The sequence below is a fragment of the Myodes glareolus genome, chromosome 1, assembly GCF_982192425.1.
Source record: "Myodes glareolus chromosome 1, mMyoGla1.1, whole genome shotgun sequence".
Taxonomy (NCBI): Eukaryota; Metazoa; Chordata; class Mammalia; order Rodentia; family Cricetidae; genus Myodes; species Myodes glareolus.
Window position 1 is genome coordinate 91280292 of NC_142026.1, and position 18577 is coordinate 91298868.

The following is an 18577-nucleotide window of genomic DNA, read 5'->3' on the forward strand; positions in this document are numbered from 1 at the left end:
TGGGCTCAGATGGAGACTGGTTTGTGGAGAATGATTAAGAATGGCGACCAGTCATGATTTGACACGACACTGGTAGACACTGCTATCTGAGAAATTTATGAAGAATCTGAACAGAAACGTGAGAATGGAGAAATGTGCTCTCTGCTATCATGTGATCTTTAACTATATATACAAAACTCCATTAGGTAGACATTTATATATTTCATTTTCATTGCTGTAAAATTGTATATGTGAATTGGCCAATACACAGTTGGTATTTGTTGGTAATAATCTGACCCCCTTAAATGAGCAGAATCCAAATGGCGGATAGTGAAATCAATTCCATTTACTATTTTTTCTCTCACAGTAGAACAGTGTTTTGCTGAAATTATTTATCCCAACATTTGATTAAACTTTTATGTTAAAGGATCAGTCTTACATCAATAAAGGTCATTGCTACCATTACAATTGCTGCCACACAATACAAACTACTCCATCAATTTAACTAATTGATTTACTTCTATAAGTGTATCTATCTGCAAATTTATTTGATATTTGCATATATTTCATGTTGGTCTGTACCTGTCTAGACTCTAGATAAATCTAGACTCTAGATATGTACATAGATGGACTGAGCAACATGTTTCTCTTTTTCTAAACTAATTTCTGCAGCATTCCAACCTACAATGCAAATGGAGCACACTTTGTTATGAAGAGCTCTGTAGAGTTTAATGGCCAATTCTGCAGGTGGGCAAGCTTGGGAAGCTTGGGAAGAGGTACCTGCATCCCGAGCAGAGGCCACTGCAGTGTTGTATGCAGAAGAGTCAAATGTCTGAAGGTTCTGTGACCAGTTGCTGATGTTGCTGGCCATTGGCGTGGTGACCTCTTGGACAGCCATCGTCGTCCTGTTAGCTTCCTCGATGACCAGCTTGGACTGGCCCAGGCGCTGCTGGGCATCCCCTGCACACAGAGCAGAGGGACATCCCCTTTACTGGAGAGCACTGACATCAGTTCAAACACTGGGGTGAAACAGACCTCAGATTTCGGGTTGTGAGAGAAGACTAAGACTTTAAATTCATGACAACTGTGTTGTCGGTTGAGTGAACCAGAATATGATAAACAGCATTGATAGGTGAGTTGCTAAGACTCTGCAGTCTCAAGTAGTACAGGATATTTAGTTAAAATGTTTTTAAATTAAGAAGTAAATTATAAAAAAACTAAAACTAAAACAAACAACAACAACAAAAACCAAACCAAACCAAAACTGAGTACGTCCTTAGGTTAGCAGTCTGGTTAGAAAGTGACAGAAAATGCATCTTCTATGATATTCACATTTGAACTTCATCTTGAAAAACCTCTTCCTTTTATAGAAGAGAAATTCTTGGGGGAAGACTCTTGCCATAAAAACGATGCTGCATTTAGTTCAGACGTAAATTCATGAGAAAAGTTTTTTTTTTCAAAAGAAAAACAAGTTTTAGAAAAGCTTTAATGTTAAAGTCTGGTTTTCATTAAGAAATAATTACATAATTGATCTGGGATTCCCTAGAACCCACATGAAGTCAGCTGGAGTAGCACACATCGGTAAGCACAGTTCTGCACAGCAAGATGGCAAGCAGAGAGCAGAATCCCTGCAAGCTTGTGGACCAGCTGGCAGCACGGATTGCCACAAGTTTAGAGCCAGCCTTGCTAGGTATATAGTGAGGTCTCGGCCACCATGGCTATATAACAAGACCCTCCCTCGGAAAACAACAGAAGAGCCAAGGAGAGTGAGACATCTCTAATCCCAATCGTCTGGAGGTAGAGGCAGGAGGATACAAGGCAAGTTCAAGGCCAGCTCAGTTCATGTAGTGAGTTTCAGGAACTAGAGACCGTGTTTTAAACCAGGTAGAAAATGGAGGCCCTACCTGTGGTTGTTGTTTGACTTTCTGGGTGCACAGCTGTCCAGTGCATGCGTGTTTGTGTCCTCTCTCTCTCCCTCCCTCTCTGCTTATACAAACATATGCACACACACACATACATACATGCATCTACCATACATATACATAAACAGATAAAAGCAACACATAGACAGAAGGACTTCCTACATCAGCTCTTTCTCCTGGTCCCTGTTCTTGTGCCCTGACAACCCTCCGGGTTCTCTTCACTGGAAGGTAAATAGTGACTCTCCTCTCCAGAACCCAGAGCCTGGAGCCCAGCAGGCATCAGTATCTCTCCAGGCCATGAAATGAGCTCCAAGGTCAGCTCATTTCAGCAAAAATTCCCATAAGCAGTAGCATGGGCTTAACTTCTGCTCTGCTTAGGAAGGCATGCCTGCTTCCAATCACAGCTTTTCAAGACACCATTAGAGTCCCAGATTAGGCGAGGGAAGCACTTTTGTTTCTCTTTTTGGTGCATTGATCTCCCTGCTTATTTGATAAGAATAACTTGACACCTAACAGAAGGATGCTGTTTACCGTAGGGGCCAGAGAAATCCATAACCACATTAGGGCACACTGTTAGCAAGGTTGGATGTTCACAGGAGAGGCACCAAGCAGTAGAAACCGCACAATTCTACTTAAACACACGGGACATGTGTATGTAGGCACAGAGTAAAAACTGGAAGAAAACACTTTTCATTTAATAGTGCACGTCTCTGGGTGATACGGTTATAGCTTTATTTGAGGATAGATTTTGGATAGCAATGAATGTTTTTTCATTGTTATTGTTGTTATAAGAGAACAAAAATCCTCCTGTATGAAAGAATTGATGAATAAGCAATCACCTCATCACCAGTGGACAAACACGCAGGACCTTGAAGTTCTGGATCCTTACCTCTCTCTGCCGCCTGTAGTTGCTTGACAGCATCATTCAGCTTGTCTCTGAGGGCCCCCTTCCTCCACAGGGCTCCTCCCATCCTCCTGCTGGTGTCAGCCACCGCTTCATCATTGCCTGTGGAGAAGAAGCACAGGAAAGTACCAGGAGGTTCACGATGTCTGGAAGATGTCTCCCTCCTTACAAGCTAAGTTCTGACTTGTATTGTGGATGCATATGCAATAATCTAGCACTCTAGAAATGGACGGTCTGTTCTGGAAAATGGCATTTAGAATCAGAGGTGCAAGACAGCAGACAGCTTGGGACCCTAGCTGGGAGTGACTTAGGCGGCTACGGTGCTCACATTTTGTAGAAACAGGGCAAGGCTGTGGCTGATAAAATCTAACAGCACAAATGAGAACGTCAGAAAGAAATGTATCTATCCGTATGATGATGTCCAGCTATAAGAGAATCCGTTGCCCCCCCGCGCAGTTCTCTCAATACAAATTTTATAAATATAAGCCGTGAACCGAAGAACCAGATTACATATACACAGGTTGATAAAATTTCACACAGTGAACACAAAATATAGCCATCCGGAAGTCATCAAGATGGAACATTATGAGCACCCACCGAGCTCCTCTGGATTCTATGATTATCCAGAGAGGACGACTACTTGGTCTCTGCCTATTATTATCTAGCTTTAAAGGTTGATTTTATTTTTGTTTATGTGTCTATGTTTGTGTCTGTGTGGGTGGGGTATGTGCATGTGGCCACAAAGGCCAGAAGAGGGCGCTGGTTGCCCTAGAGCTCAGGTTATAAATGGCTATGAGTCTCCAGAGGTTAAGTATTGGGAGTCAAGTTTGGGTCCTCTGCACGACCAGTATGTCTTTTGACCTGCTGACCCATCTTTCCAGTCCCTACACTTTGTAAATATTTGTTTTATTTTTAATTGTGTGTGTGTGTGTGTGTGTGTGTGTGTGTGTAGGGGGGGTATGTGTACATGAGTGAAGGTATATCGGGTTATAAATTACCCCCCACAAATATGACAAAGTAATAAAATCATTTGTATGTCTGTTTTGGTATCTGTAAAACTATAAATCTTGCCATCTTTTTCCATTTTCATTAGCATTTACCAATTACATAAAACAATGGGTTTCATTATGACATTTCACACATGTAAATAATATACTTTGATCATCTTCAGCCCCTAATTATCATATCTTGGCCTCTCCTCACTGTTTCCCTTCCTTTACCTCTAAGCCCTCCTCATTTCATGCATTGTCTCTATTGTTTTCTTTTCCTTTGATTATGCTGTTACATGTTTACACACATGTAAATATATAAATGCAACTACTCAGTCCATTTAGTGTTGCCCATATCTGTTATTGTTTAGATATTTTGTTCTTACTTTTCAAGATTAGCTACTGGCATTTTCTCTCTTCTCAAGGAAATTCCAGAATTATTATATCTGTATATCCTCAGTGTTACAGTGTCTCAGCCATCATTGTATTGCACCTATAGATTTGTGTTGTAGAACTGTTCATTTCACACAGTTGAGTCTTTTCCTCAGTGAATATTATATCTACTATTTTTTAAGCTTTTACTTAGATATTCTATTTAGAATTGGTAATGGGGATATCCTGGTTTTGCCTGCAGCTCATTGGAAAAGTCCTTTAATATTTTATTATGGATATGTTTGATGAATATTATTTTATTATTCTTTATTAGATTATGGAAATTTCCTTCTGTTCTTTGTTTACTACGAGTTTAAAAATATTGAATGGGTGCTGTTTTATTTATGGAGTGAAGTGGGTAGGTAGGGGAGATCTGGGAGGAGTTAGAGGAGGGGGAAGAATATGACCAAGTTACATATGAAAACTTTTAAAAGTCAAAAGTATTTCCTGTGTATAGTGAGATGATTGTATTAACATTCTCCTATAGTCTGTCAATGTGGTAATATTTTAAATGCTAAACTACTTTTGAAATCCTGTAATAAACTTATCTGCTCACCATATGCTATCATTTCTATACATGCTAGATTTGACTTGCTAATATCTCTTACTGTTTTGAGCTAGGGTCCTATTCTCTAGCCTAAGCTGGCCTTGACCTTGTAGCCAGACCCCTACTTCAGCAATCTCCAGAAAGTTGGGATTACAGGCACAAGCCACCACACTTGGCTGATTAAGATTTTTGTGTCCGCCAGAGAATTTGTCTTGCATTTCACTGTTTCTATGTCTTCCTGAGGTTTTGATATTTACATTTTCCTGGATATTATAGAACAAGCTGGAGAATATTTCTTTCGCTATTATTTGGAAGTGTTTGTATAAAAGTGGTGCTGGTTCTTCTCTAAAATTTAGAAAGAATTCACTGGGAGCCTGGAGTCTTCTTTGTGGGAAAGTTTAGTTTCTGAGCTAACTGACAACATACCTGTGTGTATCTATATTCATATATTGTTCTACCAGATCACCTATTCTCTGCAAGTGATTTGTGATAGTTTTTGTTTTCCTTTGAAAATATGCCCTGGACACGGTTCCCAAACTGGGGTTATTCTTGAGCAAATCCTAACAGGTCATGAAGCTGTATCTCTGTATCTGATCGGAAGACTGGCTTTCCCGGTAACTAGTGGTTTGGGTTTGAGTCTGTCTTACTTCTGAAGCCCAGTAGGCACCCACACAGGGCACGGTCACTTCTAGCTCCCGTGTTGGAGGATTTTGTACTGCTGTGTATAGTGCACATAGACAGGGTGGGCCTCTCTGTTTTACGTCACCAAGCACAGTGTAACCAGGAACAAGTGCTTACACACCTCCTCTGGGTTTCTCAGCCTTCCAAGAGTGACTTAACATACCTTTTAGTGACAGTGAACCTCCCTTCCCATTTCTTGAAGTTTCTGTTTTCAGATATGGCAATATAAGAGCAATTTCAGCTTTTGGCTTGGGCCTGTGACTGTATTAAATGCTGCTTTATTTCTCTCTGTATCCAGGACTTGATAAAACTAAGAGGAGAAAGCATTTGGAGCTAGATAAGGGTTGTTGTGTGCTGGCCCTCCCCAAACAAGAAACACAAGCACTTCACAGACTTGGCAGCAGTTAGTCTTTAAAATTGCTGTTACCATCCTAATTCCTTTCAGGTGGTGGTGGCGCACACCTTCCATCCCAGCACTCAGGAGGTAGAGGCAGGCGGATCTCTATGAGTTTGAGGCCAGCCTGGTCTACAGAGCAAGTTCTAGGACAGTCAGGGTGTTACACAGAGAAACCCCATCTCAAAAAACAAAACAAAAATCCTAATACTTTACTGCTTATATTCCCAGTATTCTCATTAATTTCCAGAAAGCGTATTCAGAATTAGTTCTATAGGACATTAATATGAATTATGTGATAAATTAGGACAGGAAAAAATGAAGAGTGTCCTTGTTACTTTTGTCTTCCTAGAAAGCATAAAAGAACAGTTGCCTTGTGGTACTCAGCATTCAGAATATGAAAATCAAAGTGTGTTCATTTCTCTATAAAATTCTTTTTTTCAGAAGAGAACAAAAAGATAACACAAGGTTGACTTGAGATTAATTGTTTTGATAAGGCTTCATGAAGTTTTCTGTTTTGAACTTGGCTTATTTTCAGGCAAGAGTTAGGAGTCAGCTAGGCAAGGGCTTTCCAACTCCCTAGTCAATGCTCAGATATCCTTAGGAATGAGCCCATGACCTCAGAAATGACAATCTTGGTCCATTCAGTTGTTAGTAGGAGTGACCCATGAACTTTCAAGGGACTGCAGTGTTTAACTTGTGTCTTTCTCTGTTCCACTCTCAGAGTGCTGGCTTTCACAGTGGTGGTGAAAGCTTCTTACTATGTGTCTGTTAGGGCTGTCCACAACCATCCACTGCAGCAAACCAGCTGTAGCAGAGCTCACCAACGTGATGGCTTGTGGCATCACAACATCCCAATCGACTCTCACGGGGATGACATTTCCCATCATCCCAATCGACTCTAACAGGGATGACATTTCCCATCATCCCAATCGACACTCACAGGGATGATCTATGAAGTCATCCCAGTCAGCTCTCACAGTGGCGATGCCTCCCTTCACTGTAAAAATGTGAAGGTTTCTGGATTATGGGCAACATAGTTTTAGTGTTTAGTATATTTTATGGTTTTATCTTCTTGAATATAATATATATATATATATATCAGTATTATAATATATTTCTATCAGTCAACCCATTTGATTAATATGAGTTTCCACCATATGTTGGCTACATATATGTTTCCATGTAGTTTTCCACGTGGAAGGGTTTTTCAATCATAATCTTCTTTGAAATATCAAGTCTGCTGTTTTGTGACTTGATTCTAAGGAAATCGGTCTACGTTTGTCAAAGGTGGCTGTGTGGTGGGAGGAGGAGAAAATGAGCGACTTACTAGAATCCGCCTTTGCTTGCAGCTCCCTCGCTTGATTGAGAAGGTTGTCACTTTCATCCTTATGGTAAACGATCTGAGTGTCAATTCCGCTCACAGCCTACAAAACGGTGGTCAGAGCGGGTGAGAACAGTTGGAGAAGCGCCAGCTTTCATGGTTTTCGGATTTAAGTGAAGTCATTTATCTGCTAAATGCCAAGCAAAATTCACACAGCTTTACTGAAAGCTTAGACTCAAGAAGGAACGCAGAGAGGAGAGAACAAAGTAAGTCCCTGCCCCTAACCCAGGACAACTCAGCCAACTAGGAGAAGGCTTTGGCCACGGCTTGAACTAAGTACTCTCATAAAGAAAACATCAGATAAATAATTTTCAATTGAGAGGAAACTAGAAAAAGAGGGATGCATCCTAAGACATCTTCTCTATTAGAAGGCGCTAGCCTAAAAATGTTTTCTTTGGAGACTTTGACAAAAAAGAAGAAGACATACCAAACAGTCAGCGAACAAAAACAGCATCTACAAAGGAATTATGATTTGCTAATGGCGTTCAGCCGATGAACTTGCAAGCCCAAGTCTTATGGCACACAATGCTTGCTTCTTAGTGTTCCTGACCTTTCTGACATTTTAAGTTTTCATTGAAAGGTCAGGGGTTAAGGGATGATGTTAGAAAACAAAGATATATATTCACACACACATATACATGAAACACATTAATGTATAGTGCACAATATATAATGTATTATGCATGTATGTTCTAACACATACATGCACACACAAAAGCAGAAGGGGACTGTTTAGTGAATGGGGGAGGAGGAAGTACAGTAGCAAATAAGAGCAAGGCGTAATGACTTTTTTTGCATAAAAAACAAGAAAGACCATAGGAATCTGTTAATTAAAAAAAAAAGAGAGAGAGAGAAGAAAAGCCAGAGTGAGATGAGGCCATAAACCAACAAACCCCGAGGTAAAGGAACACTCACATCATAAATTCGATCGGTGATATTCAGAGCAAGTTCTGCTGTTTCATTGGCTTCACTGACATAATTGGCAATGTTTTCATAGACATTCGATGCATCCAAAGCCTTCTGCACCAGCCCGTTCATGTCTGAACTGTGCAAATTTCTGTTAATAAACGAAGTTGTCACTTTTGCTTCTTACTTCCGTAGGAAATGGGGTCACGCTCAGGTCATCTAGACACTTCTGTGATCACAGATGCCCTCCTTCCTGTTTCCAAAGCCACCTGTCCTGGAAGGTGTTCCTGAGTCTCCCTTCCTGGGGGCACATTATGTTTGCGTTTGTCTGCCTGTGCTGCTCCCAACATCTCATCCCATTCTGGCTTCACAACTGCTGCCAAGCAACAACGGCTGAGAAAGGTAATGGTGATTTAGTAAGAGTCCCCCGTTCCTCTTCCTGCATGGATAGAGGGACCCACAGATGTGAGCCTGTTCCACCTTGACTGAGTTTGGACTTATTTTTGCTCTTTCAAAGATGTTGACAACAGGTGTGGCTACACACCCTGACCTAGGGTGTGGTTACTTGGGTTTTGGACATTAAGATGGTCTATAGAGGTGGATCTGTTCCACCAAAAGTCAGAGAATTCAAGCCTATTCCTGCTCCTTCATTTTCAAAAAGGAGGTTTGACACAGGGAGTGGCTGCCTACAGGATATTTGGTCAAGGGTGGATTCGCTGTAGATCCTGCCCAAAACATCAAATGATTTACTCAGGAAATGATGGCTCGATGTCTCAAGGATTGATTGGTTGTCCTTTGTGTTATGTTAAAGCAATATTTTGCCTTTTTCCCCCACTTCTGTATTGGGGTATAAAAGCATATGGAAATTAAACACAGGTGAATTTAGTATTCTATATCCACTGAGTTGCCTCCCTCTTGTACTATTGTATGTCTCTGTATTTCTTTCACATCTCTGCTTCTCCTACCTAACATTTCTAATCCACACGCACCTACCCTGGAATGTATAAACCTGTTGTGACTGGACCGTACAGAAGTGTCACGCCAAAATGTGGCTTATGACACAAGGGTTTATTTAAATTGTGCAGGTCAGACAAAGGCCTGAAGCATGTGCCTCGGCCTACTCCTTACCAAGTGGTTACTCTCTATAACAGAGATCCATCCCCCCAGAGAGGGTCCAGAACTTCCAGGCCACACACACTGGTTTGCTAAGGTTAGCCTGATTCCTCAGGCAGCCCTAACTTGGTCTAGCCTCCCCTCTGCCCTGAAACACCATGTTCTCTGCATTATCCCTTCCTAGCTTGGGTAAGGATTATGGATCATCTATCAGGAACCTACCATAGATGGGGTGTTCTCGCATACAATGGCTAATAACGACACATCTAAGGATTCACCCCAGGAATATCAAGGATCAGCTGCATAATGACTAGTATCCCGTGCATCTCTTGAACTTTAGGATTTATTGTTATACCGTTTCTGAACTGGATTTGGAAGCTAGGTGTGACATTTAGTTTCCTGACCAATACTTATGTTCTCTCTCTCTCTCTCTCTCTCTCTCTCTCTCTCTCTCTCTCTCTCTCCTCTTCCTTCCTTTTCTCTTTTCCCTTCCTCCTCCTCCTTCTCCTCCTCCTCCTCCTCCTCCTCCTCCTTCTTTTTGAGACAGGGTCTCTTTAAGTAGTCCTGGTTGTTCTGGAACTCACTATGTAGATGAGGCTCACCTTGAACTCAGCCTGCCTCTGCCTTCTGGGTGCCAGGATTAAAGGCCTGCAGTGCCATGCCTGGCTAACCAGTACTTCTTTATCCTTTATTATATAATCTCCATTCCCATTTACATGGCTTATCCTAAATCCTTAGTTTTCCTGACTCTCAGCTCCAGCAGAACTTCTTGCTTCCTCTCAGTCTCGAACACCTACAACTTGTCTCACTCGGTTCATCAATATCTTGCAGACAATGGCTGGCTGTGTCCACACTGCTGAACACTGCAGATCCTACCCAGGTCTTCCCTAATCACAGAACCGATGAGCACATGCATCTCTTTCTTAGCCTCCTCCATCTGGTCCAGGCCCAGTTTGCTCTCAGGCTGAGCAACTTGCTCTGTGCTTCCTCAGCTACTTCTCTCTTATTTACATCCATCACTAGCCAAGTTGCCCTGTAGCAGGGCTGACTCCTCCCCACCCCCATGGGTACAGCTGGGATCCACGAAAATGTTTCATTTGCATTTTTTTAAATCAGCAGGAAAAAAAATGAAGACAATAAAATGATCTTGTCTTCATTATGTTGTGATCATGACACAGAGCTTAATTTTGATGGAGAAAAGGATCAGCCACGGTAAGGGTGTTGTTATATGGAGGCCATTCCCTTCCAAATGCTCTCTGCCGTTCCTCCCTGGGACCTGTCCTTAGAAATGGTTCCAAGAAGGAAATATGAAGAAAGTAAACAAGAAAAAGGACGTCATGCCTGTAATACCAACACTCAATAGGCAAAGGCAGGAGAGTTTCTAGCCAGCCTCGCTGCAGAGTGAGACCCCAAGATCTTGTATGAGAAACCAAATCAAGCAAATACCAAGAAGCAACTAGAATGCACAGAGCTCTGGATTTGATCTCCAGCAATGCCTAAAACAGCACAGCAGCCCTTGCCTGTGAGTCCATCCCAGCCCTGGGAAGGGAGGGCAGGAGGATCAGAAGTTCAAGGTCAGCCTTAGCCATACAGAAAGCCAGTGTGGGTTTTAAGATACTTTGTCACAAAACAAACCAATATAAGCTGCTCCCTAGCAGGCAAAAAGAGGTAAAGGAAAGAAGTGTGTACGCCAGACAGATGTTGAGGAATTTTCAGTCTTTACATTTTGAGGGGGAAAGATCTACAAATTTTGAAGCTGTCCGTGAACCGATTGAGTCAGAAACGTGACGTCAGGGTGACTGACACTTGTGGCTGGGGTGCAAGTGAGAAGCACAGCAGCTTCCATAGAATGCCACCGCAGAACGGCCTTTAGAGACGTGTGCTGCGTGCACCCGCCCGCTGAACGTGGTTCCCGTAAAGATGAAGGAATGGTGAGCGAGCCAGAGAGTGGCTTGAAACTAATAAATGACAAGCGACCATCAAAACTGGCATTTGATCTAAGTCCCTTTTTCTGCTTTCATAAAAGGCACATTTCCTAAGGGCACAGCGCCAAACTGAGTAACTAACTGTACACACCAACACTGCCAATTCTACAGACTTCCATATTATGCCCCCTCCTCCCCTTCTTTCTTCTCTTTCTTCCTCCCTCTCTCCTCGTCCTTTTACCTTTCCTCTCCCCCCTCCCCGCTTCCTTCCTCTCTTATTCTTCCTTCCCTCACTCAGTCTGGAAGGATGTTTGAAACTTTCGGTGACAAGGAGGAGAAGGATGGCGTGTGTTTGGAACAGATGTTAATCTCCAGTCTTTACCCCCGACCTTTCCAGGCACGTGGTCTCTATAACAATCTCATTATTTGCCTATTTCAGGGTCATGAATCCAATTCCAGTCTTTCGGTACATGTCAGTTAACATTAACTGAGTGCCCAGAGGATGTGTGACTCTTTTTCTAAGGGCTGTGAGGGAAATTGCCAATTGATTTTTCTCTTAACGCGAGTTAAATCAAACATTTCCAGCTGGGCACTGCAGAAAGCTCAGTATTTACCAGACAGTTCTATTGCTAACTCCCAACCAGCGTGGATTATGATATTTGGGTATGGAAAGTAAATGAAATAAGCGGCGATGACGGGAGAATTTGACATGGTGAAGGGGTTTGACTTCTTGCCCCAGTCATCCTACTAATAATTGTGAAACAGGCTTCACTCTCTACCTTGCCTCAAAGACTAAAACAAAACGTGTCTTCCAGAAATAATTGCAAAAAAATGGTGATTGTCTCTGAGGGAACAATTAACAAGCAAATCAGCAACCCCCCTCCCCGGCCCCCAACCTACTTGCTTTGTCCCAGAGACTCTGGAGTGGGAACTGAACACAAATGGCTCCTCCAGACTGCACAAATACTTGCAGTTCTCAACCTCCGATGTTACCTGCTCAACTCTTCCGCTTCTTGTTGAAGGTTGGATGCATGGTCCATCGCTTCTTGGACCAAGTCTTGACTGAGGTTACTTAGGTTGGAGAGTTTTCCTTGTAGCTCATTTGTGGCTCCATCTATTTCTGCATAAATTCCAGATGCATTCTAAAGACAAACAAATTACGAGTCTTGAGTTTAGAGAAATATAGAACAATTCCCCCAGATAACAACAACATTGGTCATTTTTCTACTTGTCAACTTCAGGCCTAAATTACTTTAAGGAGGATTTGCGTACCCCTGTACCTTTACCCTTTTCTCTCCGGAGTGCTTTCTCATCATTCAGACATGTCCTATTTCCTTTCTAAAACAAAAACTAAACCTATATCTTCTGTTACCTATACACCCTGTTAGCGCTCCACCTTTCAATTCCCTTTATAGCAAATCTCTCTGGGGAATCTACCAGCAGGAAGCCTTGCTTTCCAGTATCCAATTTCTAAACGTGTTGGAAAATACAGAAATAAATACATAAACACAGAGACCAAGCATGTAACCTTATTTCTGTGCAGCTAAGGCGAAAGCATGCCTTCAGTTTCTGCCAGATGGTAACTGGTACTCAGCCCTAGAAGTACAGTTAGTCTACCTGGTCAGGCAGTTTGACTATCAGGGGTCCTGTGCCCAAAGAGCTTCCTTACCAAGTAACAAAGAAATAAGTCATCTGCCCGAAGCTTCTATCCAAGAAGAAAGTGGAGTTGAGCAGGGCCGAACAGTTCTTCCTAACTTTACCAATAAAGCAAATCTTCCCTTTCCACAGGGCCCAGTGAGGAGAGGGATTGGCAAGGTTTGCCTGTGTGGTCAGTGTTTCCCTATGAGCTGAGTCTTTCTTGCTTCTTACACTTTTCTATCATTTCAGGAAAGGTGATGATTACGGCACAGTCCTTCTTGGAATCAGCCCCGTTGCCTTTTCCCTTGTAGCTCCCGTCTTGTCTGGTTCATCTTTCTCTGCTGAGTTAATCACATTTTTCTCCACTAGCTCTTATAGACCAATCTTTTCTAACGGGTTATCTTAATGTTGTATGTGTACATGTATGTATATGTGTATGTGTTGTATATATATATCTTACACACACACACACACACACACACACACACACACACATATGTGGCCTCTGTGCACGCTGTTTCCCTGATCTGGGCTAGCTTTCCTTTCAGAACCCACTTGGAGCTCCACTCATCCTCCTGAATTCAGCTCAAGTATTGCTACCATTCTGGGGCAACTCCTGACTTCTTGGGTGAGCTCGTGTTTCCACAGGTCTCTTATCTACTGTAATCACTGTGCATGATTATTCACCCATATTGTAAACTTTTACTTGATATTACAAACTCAGGAATCAGGAGCTGAGATGAATTTGGTCTGATTTCTCTAGACCCCACCACAGTTTCTAACACACAAGATTTATTTCTTAGAGGCTATATTAAGTCTTTAGCCAGTTGGCTGGTCACATTGTTTTGAATTATATAAACAGAATAAAATACCACAGGCATTCCATCTTTACCCATTATCTCATTCTTCCTTCAACAAATGCCCACTGTGTTCCTAGTGCCCGCCCATCATTCTTGAAGAGAAGATCACACAGTTGCAGCTTTCAAGGGCTGCAGTTGGGAGTGGGGGGCACAGACAGCAATGATCCCTTAAGTGGGTAAACTAATTTTAGAAAGCTAAAGACATTTTGAAGAAATTGCAACGTGTAGGATGGGGTGGAAAGAGGCTGGGGTCACAGGGACCTTTTGGATTGAGTTGTCACAAAGATGTGAGTCATTTAAAGATCTAAGGACAGAAGGTGCAAAGGCCTTGTGTGAGGACTATGCACAGCGCGTAGCGTTTGTGAAAATGAGAGTTTGCTGAGTGAGGAAGACAGCAAGTTAAAGCAATCAGGAGGGTGGGTGAGCCGGGTCGAGTGTTGCCTCCTGGGTCATGGTGCAATGTGCTTCTGGCTTTCAGTGTCACTAGAAGTTCAACAGGACAAACAATAGAGTCCAATTATGTTTCAAAGTGATTTTTCTGGTACCGGATTGGGAATGTATCTAGAAGAGCCACAGTGGTGGCAAACACATCTGCTAGCGGCTTTCTTTGCCACTTTGCACGGGGCAGCAGGTGGCTAGAACTGAAGGGTTTAAACTTTGCCACCTTTACACCTAAATCTAGTTTTCAGTTCTCTGAGAGGGTCAGAACAGGTGTCTCTCCCAACAAAGGACCATTCGTCAACAAGATCCTTATGTAGGGACAGGGGAGAGAGCACATCCAAAGTCTGAGTGAGTGAGCCCCACAGTTTCTCAAGGACAAATCCTGCATCCCTCTTCTGAGTCATGTCCAGACTTGCCCAAACTTGTTTAAGTATGTTCAAAAATGGTAAAACTCAAGCTCAGTCAATTAAAAGTATACTAGCATAACTGTTGCTTGCTTGACCAATTATGTTTGAGATGACCTGTTTCTGAAATTATCCTAGCTGTGGTTAAAAGAAGCCTGTATGCTCCTTTCAGGATGGTCACCATTTTGTACAGGTGTTGACCCCTGCATGTTGGTCTAGTAATAAATGCTCTTTGTTCTTTCATACTATTTGAGTCTGGGGTCTTCATTCAGAGCTGACAGAACCAGAGGGAGGTAGCAGAAAAGAGAAAACGGCCAGAAGCTATGGCCAGATAGAGGGCCAACATGTCTTGTCAAAAAGTCACCCAAAGAAAGGAGAACTCAGGCATGACTTGGGATTTTGGACTTGAGCAGGTGGGTAGTGCCATTTCCTGAGATGTGGGCAGCGAGGTGGGAGGAAAGATCAGTTTTTATTCAGAATGTGTGAGGTTTGATTTGCTTATTATACAGCAGATGAAATTTTGATTTTGTAACACAAAACACTACCTTCTGACTTGTAATATCCAATAAGCATTTGTCTACAAGGGTTTGGACATTGGGGTCAGTGCTGTAACTTATAGAATCATCTGTATAATTACTCTCTAAAGCCATCAGAGCCAGTGACGTCAGCTAGGAGAGGCTAGGGTGAAAAAGAGGGCTCCATACAGAATGCTAAGTCACTCATTCTCCAGAGCAGAGACCAGAGCAGCTCAGAACCAGGTCCAGCTCAAAGCCTTTTTCACGCATCCCTGAGCTAAGAATGTATTTCTCGCTTTTGAAGGGTTGTTCAGCAATAGCAAAGAGAGCTGCACCAGTGGAGAATTCTGGAATCCCATGCAGAGTGGGTGGAGCCAGGAGACGGGGGAGGGGTGGGGGGTCTGTGAGGCTAATCACAGCTGTGACTTGAGACTTTTTTTTTTTTTTTTTTTGCTAGGATGCTGAGCAGAGCAAATATTAGAGGCGCTTGAAGATTTTTTTCTTTTTTTTAAACCAACAATAGCTCTTTCAAAGGGCAGTCTTCTTTCTTTGTGCGTGCGTTTAAGAGTCAGGAGATGCCCCCCAAGATCCAAACGAGGAGCAAAAGGAGGAAGAAAATGACGAAGGACTGCGAGGGATACTATCACCCACTGATACAAGGGGACTGATCTAATGAGAGTTTACCAAGGCCAGATGGACCGTGACTGAACGAGCATGTGATCCAACCAGATTCTCTGAATGTGGCCGGATTTTCTGAATGTGGCTGGCCTGCAGTCTTTCCGAGAAGCCATTGACAATGACACTGGGACTGGTTTCCTCTGCATATACTGGATTTTTGGGATCCAGTCTGTTTGGATGCTCACCTTCCTGGACCTGGAGTGAGGGGGGAGGAACTTGGACTTCCCACAGGGCAGGAAACCCTGACTTCCCTAGGGGACAAAGAGGGAGGAGGAGAGGGAGGAGGGGAGTGGGAGGGTGTTGGGAGGAGGGGCGTAAATGGAAACTTTTTATAATTTAATAAAATTACAAAAAAAAAAAGAGTCAGGAGATGCGAGGGTAAGTAGGGATTGAACAAAGCTAAGAACTGGGTGCTAAAGGAGACTGGAGAACAAAAGGCCCGCGCCCATGTTCCTAGGGCGTGGGAGGGAGGTGCAGGAGGAACAACACTCCAGAGTGGCCCTGGAAGCAGGTGGGCTGGCAGACCGAAGGAGGGGGGGGGGGCGGTTCTGTTTGTTTTCAGGTTTCCAGTGATAATACGAAGAAGCAAAGGCACCAGCCAGAGCAGATGGGAGGGAGGCGGTGAAGAACTCTAGCGGGCCTGAGCACGGCAGACATGGCGCTAACAGGTTTTGCTTTGCTAAAAACCATTAGATTAAAGCTAACCCCAAGGTCCATGCCACTGACTCATTCCTGAGATAAAACAACAAGGTTCAACTATCAAAATTCATTATTTGACTACAGGATTTACCAGCTCACCCTAGCACAGACTACCCGTTTTTCTCCTTAAAAACCTACTGCTGCAGAAAAATGCTTGGAGCTTGGTTGTTGTTGTTGTTGCTGCTGCTGCTGCGGCTGCTTGCTGTCTGCCTTTGCAGGCCACCCCCCAACCAAGGTAATAAATCTCTTTTGTGTTGAGAATTTGGTGTCTTGGTTTGTCCTGTACGAACTCTGAAGGGAGCAACCTCCCTTCCAGATAGGTTTCTCTCTCTCTCTCTCTCTCTCTCTCTCTCTCTCTCTCTCCCTTCTTTCCTTTTTTTTTTATTGTTATTTTTCGAGACAGGGTTTCTCTCTTTAGCTTTGGAGCCTGTCCTGGAACTCGCTCTGTTGACCGGGCTGGCTGGAACTCACAGAGATTCACCTGCCTCTGCGTCCTGAGTGCTGGGATTAAAGACATGCACCACTACCACCCGGCCATACAGACAGGTTTCTTACAAGTCATGCTCAGCTGCTCTGGTGCAGCTGTGATACTGGGAACCCAGGGTTAGAATTTGTATGTAAATAACCAGGAAGAGGTGTACTCGGAGCTCAAGGTATTTTCCAGGAATAATGAGACTGACCATTTCTGCTGGTCAAGAAGGAAAGGAAGGGAGTAGAGGTACAGGACAAAGGAGGAAGGAGGGGCTGATGTGGTTGGAGAATTGTTGACCTGGGTGCTCTAGGCTGAGATGGAAGACAGCACTTAGCAAGGGAAGGCTTGAGATGGATTTAGAAGGTAAGATCGTGGATGGCAAGATTGGCCCTATGAGGGGCAACAGAGGTGGGCTGGAGGAAAAGACTGAAGTTAAAAAAATTATGGGGGACAGAGTTGGTGGGCTCATCCTCAAGGATTCTGACATCACTAGGAGTAATGATAGGAGCGAGGCTGGAGAAGGCAGGGTCTTAGGGACTTCAGTAGCTGAAGAATGATGTGGTGACCAGATTGCTTTAGTCTGATGCTTTTCAAAAGTTAAAAAAAAAAAAAACCCAAGTGGTGTCATTTATTTCAAGGTAGCTTCATTCATTGAAACTCTTTAAAAAATTATCTTTAAAAATATGAAGCTACATTAGTACTTTTAATAGATTTTACTATGACCATATGGCATCAAAGCTGCTAGCCACATGTGGCTCTTGAGGGTCTGAAATGCAGCAGATTCAAATGGAGTTGAATTTGTATGGCATTCCTTAGGCTCAACTATGGCATTTTCATACATATCTGCTGCTCAATTTTTTTCTTGTTTGTCATCTTTCCCTACTGCCCTCCTTTGTGATCCTGGCTGTCTCTGGTTGGCTGCCTTCCTTCCCTTAGTCCACTCTACTTTCTTAGAACGTGTATTTCTCTGCAGCTTCTAGTTCTCCTTCCTTTCAGATCTCCTCCTCTCCTCTCACAATCCCCCTTTCTATACACACATGTACACAAGCTCACGCACACACGCGCGTGCACACACACATGCACACACGCACATTTTGTTTCCACAAATGAGGGAAAGCATCTGGCACTGTCTCTCTGAGCCTGACTTACTCTCTCTGACACAATGGTCTCTGGTTCTAGTCATTCTCTTGCAAACATAATGACCTCATTTTTGGTAGACGTCTAGGTTGGCTTCATTTCTCATCCCTTGTGAATAATTGGGATGTGCAAGAATCTCTGAGGTGTGTTGACTTAGTCCTTCAGTTTTACACCAAAGAGTGGGATAACTGGCCATATGGCTGCTCTACTCCATAGTGGCTGCAAAAGGCTACATTCCCAATCTGCAACGAATAAAGGTGCATCTTTCCTGACATCTGGCCAGCATTTGTTTTCTTGATGACAGTCATTTTGATTAGCATGAGATGGATTCTCAAAGTGGTTTTAATTTGCATTTCCTGATAGTTAAGAAAGCTGAACACTCTTTCCCAATTATTTACTGACTGTGTGTGTATTTCTTTTGAGGATTGAATATTCCGTTCAGTAGTTTATTTATTGACTGAACGATTTGGTTTGTTAAATAGCTTCCTAGACAGAGTGAGTAGGAAGGAACTACGTCCTATTTTTAATACTTTTAATAGGTTTTACCGTGACCACAT

The 18577-nt window shown here is 42.9% G+C and overlaps 1 protein-coding gene across 2 annotated transcripts in view; it reads right to left on the minus strand.

The window, feature by feature from the left end:
- The window catches only part of Lama4 (laminin subunit alpha 4), a 141491-nt gene that overhangs the window by 43135 nt on the left and 79779 nt on the right, over nucleotides 1–18577 (minus strand). For both annotated transcript variants that reach the window (XM_087910856.1, XM_087910855.1), the window contains exons 13-17: nucleotides 12170–12318; nucleotides 8148–8289; nucleotides 7179–7275; nucleotides 2791–2907; nucleotides 760–939 (exon numbers count right to left, since the gene is read on the minus strand). In XM_087910856.1, the coding sequence (XP_087766982.1) occupies nucleotides 760–939; nucleotides 2791–2907; nucleotides 7179–7275; nucleotides 8148–8289; nucleotides 12170–12318 (685 nt within the window). The remainder of the gene's footprint in view (nucleotides 1–759; nucleotides 940–2790; nucleotides 2908–7178; nucleotides 7276–8147; nucleotides 8290–12169; nucleotides 12319–18577) is intronic.